At 40.9% G+C, this 8,599-nt stretch overlaps 2 protein-coding genes across 3 annotated transcripts in view; one reads left to right on the plus strand and one right to left on the minus strand.

Annotated features, from left to right (window-relative positions):
- Positions 1-3,929, minus strand: part of B4GALT4 (beta-1,4-galactosyltransferase 4) — a 26,826-nt gene extending 22,897 nt beyond the window's left edge. Inside the window, exon 1 of one of the 2 annotated variants that reach the window (XM_033089526.1) lies at positions 3,786-3,929. The gene's annotated coding sequence lies outside the window, so the exon portion shown is untranslated. Of the gene's footprint in view, positions 1-3,559; positions 3,730-3,785 lie in introns of those variants that run through there. The other variant, XM_033089535.1, reaches the window with a different exon arrangement.
- LOC117032694 (translation initiation factor IF-2-like) overlaps positions 1-6,959 on the plus strand; it is a 12,331-nt gene extending 5,372 nt beyond the window's left edge. Inside the window, exons 2-3 of the mRNA XM_033124279.1 lie at positions 3,552-4,027; positions 6,834-6,959. Of these exons, the coding sequence (XP_032980170.1) occupies positions 3,552-4,027; positions 6,834-6,889 (532 nt within the window). The 3' untranslated portion in view covers positions 6,890-6,959. The remainder of the gene's footprint in view (positions 1-3,551; positions 4,028-6,833) is intronic.
- The last annotated feature ends 1,640 nt before the right edge of the window (positions 6,960-8,599 follow it).

Below are 8,599 nucleotides of genomic sequence, written 5' to 3' on the forward strand. Positions count from 1 at the left end.
AGTCAAATTAACTTAATTCTCAAGGAGAATCACTGATTTTTGTATTCCTATTACCTCAAACTTACCTGACATAGTAGGTGCTTAATTTGTTAAATAATAAATGACTTCCTAGGATATACCAGTTGAAATACATACAGACACACCATAATCCCAGGCTACTACTAAAATGGATGAGATGGCAAAAAAGAAGGAAAAATAAAGAAGGGGGAAAGTTAGAGGACCCTATCTCCAATAGTAGAACTGTTCTCTTGGTCATGCCCACCTTCTGCTCCTCTGCCATTGAGTACTCCAAAGCAGCGCCCCTCTTTCCAGACTCCAAGAGGAGCTGCTGCTTTCAATTTACCCTTTCTCCCTGAATCCATAGAGCATAACGGAGCAGTATCCCCACCTCTGGGCAAGAGTGACCGGATGGTCCTGCAGCACCCACTTTACAGCAAGAGTTCTCATGAAACGGTCAGGAAACATGAAGTAAATTTAACAAGCAAAGAACTAAAACTGTTTTATACAGTATATGTTATGCAGCGTAACAGAATTCATAAGAATTTCTGAGGGGGGATTTTAATGGAGGTTCGATGCGCACTTACATGTCATTTCCAGCTATCACAGATAACCCTGCAGTGGGCTCGATCGAACTTCCCTTTCTGCAGTCATTAAAGACACGCCAATGAGAAGGTTTGAGAAAGTCTTAGGTAATGGAAAAAACAAGGGCTCTGAAGTCATGAAGAGCAGAGTTCAAATCTTGTTACCAGATGCATGAATGGCTCTGGACAAGTGACCTAAATTTCTGAGTCTGTTTTGCCATTTATTTAAAAAGCATTTTTCAAAGTGTGATTCCAAATGTGCTTATTTTCTAATACAGAAGGGAACTTGTTAAAATTGCAGATTCTTGGGCCCTACTCCAGAGCTAATCGGTCAGAGCATCTGGGCCTAGGACTCAGGAAAATCAATTTTTAACAAGCTGCCCAGGTGATTCTCATAATGAATTAAAGTTTCAGAACCACTGAAATAAGAGAATGGATCTGGAATGCAATAGATCCCTCAGAAACATTCATTTTCCTTCTGATGAGGAAATGCAGTGAAATGTATTTCAGCTTTTGCCTCCATCATTTAGAAATTTATTCTACGGAAAATATGAGACAAGTAGACTACAATATTCAACCAACATTACCAAAACAACCAAAAATTGAAAAGAATCAGTGTTAGCAAAAGGGAGCTAATTTAATCAATTATTGTACCTCCACGTGATAGAACATATGCTTTCATTAAAATGGTGTTTAAAAAAAAAAATGGTGTTTAAAAAACTTAACTATGTGGAAAAGTGCTCATAATAGCCAAGCAATAAAAAAAAAGAATATAAAAATATACATAGAATACAATCCCAATTATGCTATATATGTGTGGTGTGCATGTCTTTTATATATAAAATGCCAGAAAGAATCACTGGTGGTTGTTTCCTAATTATAGAAAATTTTGTTTCTTCTGTATCTTCTAATTTTTCTAAAATGGGGTTTTTATGATCAGAAACACTGTTGGGTTTTTTGCTGTTGTTTTTCATGTAAAATGACTACATAATTTTCCTTTAAGATATGTTAAAATTTAGAGACGACACAATAGACACCGATTATAATTTTTAGTTACATAAGTTTGGCAGCAATTCATTCATATAACCCTCAAGGAAATCTGTTCTAAAGAGGCCTCTCAACAAGCCCAAATCTCAAAGAAAAACCTGAGTCTTATCAATAATTTTTTTTTTTTAAGGTGGCCACAGCTCACAGTGGCCCTTACGGGGATCGAACTGGCAACGTCGGTTTTATTAGCACCATGCTCTAACCAACTGAGCTAACCAGCCACCCCTAATAATTTTCAATGCCAGAGAATCCATTGGTCTCTGAAATTACTATTCTTAAACTTCACCCACAGAGATTTTTATTTCAGAGGCCTGAGGTGAGGCCAGGGAATCTATATTTTCAACAGGAACCCGGGTAGGTTTGAGAAACCCTTGTTCATTGATGGCTTAAAAAAAAAAAAGAAAGAAACCAAAAACAACAAAAGAACAAGACAAACAAATGAGAAACAAAAACTCATAGACACAGACAATAGTTTAGTGGTTACCAGAGGGTAAGGGGGGTGGAGGGTGGGAGATGAGGGTCAGGGGGATCAAATATATGGTGATGGAAGGAGAACTGACTCTGGGTGGTGAACACACAATGGGATTTATAGATGATGTAATACAGAATTGTACACCTGAAATCTATGTAACTTTACTAACAATTGTCACCCCAATAAACTTTAATTAAGAAAAGAAAAAAAGAAAGAAAAGAAAACCACCACAGATTTGCTTTGGATGTTCCCACTTGAATAAAAGATCTTCAAAGAGATGGTTAGTTCTCAAATCAGTTACATTCATCTCTGGTTAAAGCACACATTATTTATTACTATCCCAATAATGTAGATACTAAATACTTATTCTTCAAGTGGCATATAAAATGTAATAACAGAACTACTGTGTTTCCCAGAAAATAAGCCCTAGCATGATTTTTCAGGATGAAATCCCATGAACGTAAGTCTTAACACGTCTTTTGGAGCAAAAATTAATATAAGACCTGGTCTTATTTTCGGGGAAACAAGTTAGTTTTATCCCCACCCCCCAAAATTCTGTAGTCCAACAGTTCAGGACTTTAACAGATGATTTTGATCTGATCAAAGCATGGATCACGAAAGTTTTTGCAATTTCATGGGGTTTAAAGGCCAATTCTACCAAAAAGATAAACTATGGTCCTGTCAAGCATTATCTCCAACCCCTAGAGACACACATTCCAGCACTCCTGCCCAGCCCTGGTGCCTTAAGTAGCCTTCCACCCCTCTTTTTAAACCCAGTTCCTCAACCTGGACCCTGAATCCTATTCATCCCTATACAAAATTCCTTGATTTTCTTGCACGTTCAATATGTTATTTTCCTTTTCTAAAAAAAAATAGAAATTTAAAAATTAAACAACAACAAAATTATCCTCAACCCTCAAATTACAATGTTCTTCCTCCTCCTTTTCATCACCAAACGGCTGGAAAGGTCTCCCTGTGCCCTGGCCACCCCCACGTCCTCATCCCTCTCCCTTCTTGAACACTTTTCAGCGCGGAGCACACCCACCCTGTTCTCATAAGGCTACCAACTCAAAGGCCTTTTCTCAATTCCAATCCTGGACCTCTCTTATTTTTTCCAAACGTAGGTTTAGTCCTTGTCTAATGGAAAGCCAAACATCAACAGATAGCGATCGACAGACACTGGATGGACACAGAGACTCCCTAAGGGCAAGTGTCTCTCAAGTACTTTAAAATCCAGACGACTCGCACAACTCCTCCGTCCCTGCAGGCCCCCAGGCTGGGATCAGCTGTCGATTTCCTGGTAGAAACCCTGGAGAAAGAGGCTCTGAGAAGGAAGGGGCTTTTCCACGTTGATGCGCCGGCTGGAAGAAAGATTCTGGGGGGCGACCCCAAAATCGTGACGCCGGGCCAGGGGATGGGGTGGGTCCCTTGAATCTCTCCCTGCTTGTCAGCATCTCACCTGGCTCCCCGCCGGCGGCAGAGGGAGCGCCAGAGTGCCTCCATCCCGTCTGGGCCTCCGCAGGCCCCTCGGCTTCGGGTGACGCAGGACGGCCCACGGGCGCCCAGCCTCAGCCCGGGACGACCCTGGCCTGCCGCCCGGCGATCCCCACGCGGAGCCCGCCACCGCCCTGCGCAGGGAACTGCGCCTCCCGGCCGCCGTTGGAGCCAAGGCCCGGCTTACTCACCCCAGGCCCCGCCGCGGCGAGCATCGCCGGGAGAAAAGGGAGGCGACGAGAAGAGGCCTCAGGGGCCGCCCCGGCAGCCCAAAGGAGCTCCCGCGCGCGGGCTCCGCCCCCGGCCCACCCCGACAGTCGTGTCGGCCTGGCCTGGAGGCGGAGCGGCAGCTCTCTTAGCGAGCCCTGCGGCTCCACCGCGGGCCAGACCGAACCCAGCTGGCGGATGGAAAAAGTAGCAGGAGGGGAAAGCGGTAAGACAGCTTGTCCTTTAAATGATCTTAAAGCCTTGAGTCAGTATTGCGCTAGGGGCTGGGCGCTTCCTAAATCCCCATCAATGCTCGCTAAGCTTTGGGAAGAAGAGCCAAACCTGAGCCTTCCGCGTCAAAACAAGACCGCGGAAGAGCACTGAAGAGTTCCAGGTGCCCAATACTCTAAGCAGAAAGGATGGAAACCCATTCTGGAGGACGCAGCCTTCATTTATTCCCATAGGATTCAAGCAAATACAAGTTCACAATTTTTTTTTAATTACCAAGCACAGGAGGCCACATACAAGTGACAGCAGAACTAATACCCAACAGATTTAGAATCCGCCCCCCCTCCGCCCCCCGCCAAGGACATCAGATAGTGGAATTATTTAACACAGAATACAGAAAAGCTTGTTGTTGTTTTTTTTATGTTTAAAGAAAAAAAAGGGATTCCCTAGAAATTACCAATTACAATGGGGATAGAGTACCATTACCTTAGAGAAATCTGGCAGATACCACCTTAACCAAGTTCTCAAAGTTAATTTCACCAGAAGTGCAATTAGGCATCACACGGGGTGATGTTCTAAGGACATGACTTCACCTTTATTGTATCCCTGACAAAAATACAGTCATGGAGCAACAATCAGACAAACCCAAATTAAGGGATGTTCAACAAAACAACTGGCCTGCACATTTCAAAAATTTCAGTGTCATGAAAGACAAGGAAAGATGAGGAATTGTTTTAGATTAAAGGAAACTAAGGAGATTTGACATCTAAATTCCTGGACTAAAAAAAATTGCTACAAAGTATATTATTGAGATAATTGGCAATGAAAAGTAGTGTGGTAGATATAAAATAGCCTCAGGGGCGCCCCCCGGTGGCTCCGGCTGTTGGACCTCTGAGCTCCAACCCCTGAAGGCTGTTGGTTCAATTCCCACATGGGCCAGTGGGCTCTCAACTACAAGGTTACCGAGATGGACTCCTCCACTCCAGCAAGGGATGGTGGGCTACGCCCCCTGCAACTAACAAGGGCAACTGGACCTGGAGCTGAGCTGGGCCCTCCACAACTAAGATTGAAAGGACAACAACTTGACTTGGAAGAAGTCCTGGAAGTACACACTGTTCCCCAATAAAGTCCTGTTCCCCTTCCCCAATAAAATCTTTAATAAATAAATAAATAAATAAAAATAGCCCTGAATCATTTGACATTCCTGTCACTGAGAAATAGAGGTCTCCCCTCTGTTTAAACCTGGACTGGCCTGTGACTGCTTTGACAAATGAAGTAGAGTGGAAGTAAAGCTATGCCAATTCTGAGCCCAATACCTAAAAGGCAGTTTCTGCCTCCTCTTCCACTTTATTTTGTCAAAGCAGTCACAGGGCAGCCCAGATTTAAATGCAGGGGAAATATATCCCCATGTCTCAGTAAAAGGAATATTAAAGAATTCGAGGTTATTTTTAATCTACCACACTGTACATATTCATTGCCAGTTGCCTCAATAATATACTTTGTAGCAATGTTTTTCTAGTCTAGGACCACACATAAAGGAGTCTCCTTTGAATCTATTATGAGCTGAATCATATCTGCCCAAAATTCATATGTTAAATCCCTAACTCTCAGTACCTCAGAATGTGACTATTTGGAAATTGGGCCTTTTAAAAGGTAATTAAGTTAAACTAGTAGGCCCTAATCCAATATGACTGGTGTCTTTATAAAGAAGAGATTAGGACACAGACAACACAGAGGGGTGACCATCTGAGAACATAAGGAGAAGATGGCCACCTATAAGCCAAGAAGAAAGGCCTCATAAGAAACCAAACCTAATGACACCTTCTAGCCTCCAGAATTATGAGAAAATCAATTTCTGTTATTTAAACCACCCAGTATTTGGTATTTTGTTATGTCAGCCTTAGCAAACCAATACAGTCTCTTTTAATCTGAAATAGTTTATCTTTCCTTCTCTTTCATGACATTGACATTTTCAAAGTGTACATGCCAGTTGTTTTATAGAATATTGCTTACTTTGGGCTTGTCTGATTGTTTCCTCATGATTAAATTCCACTTATGCATTTTGGGCAGAAATATGATAAAGGTGATATTATGTCCTCAGGGCGTCACCTCATGTGAAATGCCAGTTTATATTATTGGTGATCTCTAGAATTACTTGTTCTTTGAACCTTGGCCAATGTGTAAGATGCCCAGCTACCCTGAGGCTGCCATGCTGTGAAAAAGCCCATGTTAACCATGTGGAAAAGCCAAGAGTTGCCCAGCCACCTTCCAGCTGTTCCAACCCCCAGAATCACCCCCAGCTGAGGCTTCAAACGTCACAGAGCAGAGATGAGCCCTCCCCACTGTGCCATAAGTGAATTCCTAACCCACAGAATCATGAGATATAATAGCAGTAAATTGTTGTTTTAAGTCTCTAAGGTTTGAGGTCATATGTTATATAGCAATAGATCATCAAAGCAGACCATATATTATATGATAATAGTCTATCAATGTTAAATTTCTTGAATTTGATCATTGCATTGATTATATACAAAAGTGACTTATCAATAAGAATTATTTAATGAAATACCATAATGTGTGCAATTTCTCTCAAACGACTCAGTTAAAATGTGTGTGTGTGTGTGTGTGTGTGTGTGTGTGTGTGTGTAGGGGGGGAGAGAGAGAGAGAGAGAGAAGGAGGGAAGGAGACATAGAGCACACAAATGTGGCAAAACGTTTACATTTGGTGAATCTAGACTAATGTATACAGGTGTTACTTGAATAATTTTTACAATTTGTCTAAGCCATTATTTTTTTTAAAAAAGTGGAAATAAAAAAGAGAAAAAGGATTAAAGCTCAAAGAGGAAAAGGCAATGATTAGACTACCCATTCTGTCCAAGATGAAGTAATAAGAACCACATGTACTATCCCATCTAAAGCATCTAAAAAAGAAGACAAAGTATATAAAACAAGTTTTCAAGATTTTCTATATCAGGCAACAAAGGACAGTGATCTCTGAGAAACAGAAAACAAAAAAGGTGAGTCCTATAGTTTTTTCAGCTTACTACCTTGAGAGAGTTTCCAAGCCATGGCAGAGAGAGGGGAAAGTGAGACAGCCTGGCAGACTCCCTGAGTTGAGGAGACAGAACATAGAGTTCAAGGAGATCGAAGCAGCTAGATTTCACAGGACAGAAGAACAGAGAGAAGACAGATGCACAGAGATAGAATACTAAAGATCTACAGAGAGAGTCCCCCTCAAGTAGTCATGATCAATGCATGCGCGTAAGGAAACTGTCCTGGGCCAGGGCAAGCACCATCTGTCAGGATTAGAGGGAATAGTTCTTGTCACTCACACTGGGTTGGGAATAGGGCCAATTTCCATCAGCCAGACTGGAAAAAGTCATAATTCACAATGCACTGGGTAAAATATTCAGGAAAGTCTCGCCTTGCTAATAGAGCAAAATTAGTGTTACAAAGAACACTGCTCCAGATCTGCCTACTATATTGTAAAAACAAGACCCAAAAGGACCAAACTATGTCCAAATAACTTAAGTGTCTCCAAGAACCAGTTCAAGAAGCTTTATAGAGCTACAAAAATGTCCAGCACACAGCAAGTTAAAATTCACAATGTCTGGCATCCAAACAAAGATTGCTAGTTATACAAGGAGGCAGGAAAACATTACTGATAGGGAAAACACATTGACAAGTAATCAATCAAAAGTGATCCAGAACTGATATAGATGTTAGAATTAACAGAGAAGAACATTAAGACAGTTATCATGACAATATTCCATAAATTTAAAAAGTTAGAGAGCAAAGATATAAAAACCCAAATTGAACTTGTAGAGATGAAAAATAAAGTGCATGATAATAATAGCTTATAGGACAGAAGGGGGCAAATGAAAGAATTCTATTATAAGGTTCTTACACTACACATGAAGTTGTATAATGTCACTTTAAGGTAGACTGCGAAAGATAAATAGTGGTAAAAGTGAACTGGCATCTTTAGATGATTAATCATAGAGCTGGGAGGACTATGGTTATAGCTGGGCCCTTTGTTAACTCTCTAGTCCTGACTTCCTGTTAAACTTTGTGGTAACTTCTTGGGGAGGGATTCATATAAAATATAGAGGTCATCTTGGGAAGGCTCTCTTTCTTTTTGCATGTGGGCAGCCAGTTGAAACACTGGCTGGGAAGTGTGCATTCACACATTCCTTGGTGGTTTTGTTTCTTTTTCTTTTCCCGAATAAACTGCTCTTCTGGTGGACTACCTGGAGAATTATTTGTCTACTCTACAATATGTATATCATAAACCCTTAAGCAATCATTAAAATAACAAAATAAAGAATTATAACTAATAATGAATCAAAGAAGATAAAATCAAACCAAAAAAAGAAATTCAATTAGTCCAAAAGAAGGTAGTAAAACAGGAAAAAGGGAAAAATATAAAACAAATGAGATAAACAGAAAGCAAATAGCAAGATGATATAGTCAAACCTAATCACATTAATAACCACATTAAATTTGACTGGTATAAATACCCTGATTAAAAGGCAAAAATTATCAGATTGGATAAAAACGCAACACCCAA

The sequence above is a fragment of the Rhinolophus ferrumequinum genome, chromosome 2 (genome assembly GCF_004115265.2).
Source record: "Rhinolophus ferrumequinum isolate MPI-CBG mRhiFer1 chromosome 2, mRhiFer1_v1.p, whole genome shotgun sequence".
Taxonomy (NCBI): domain Eukaryota; kingdom Metazoa; phylum Chordata; class Mammalia; order Chiroptera; family Rhinolophidae; genus Rhinolophus; species Rhinolophus ferrumequinum.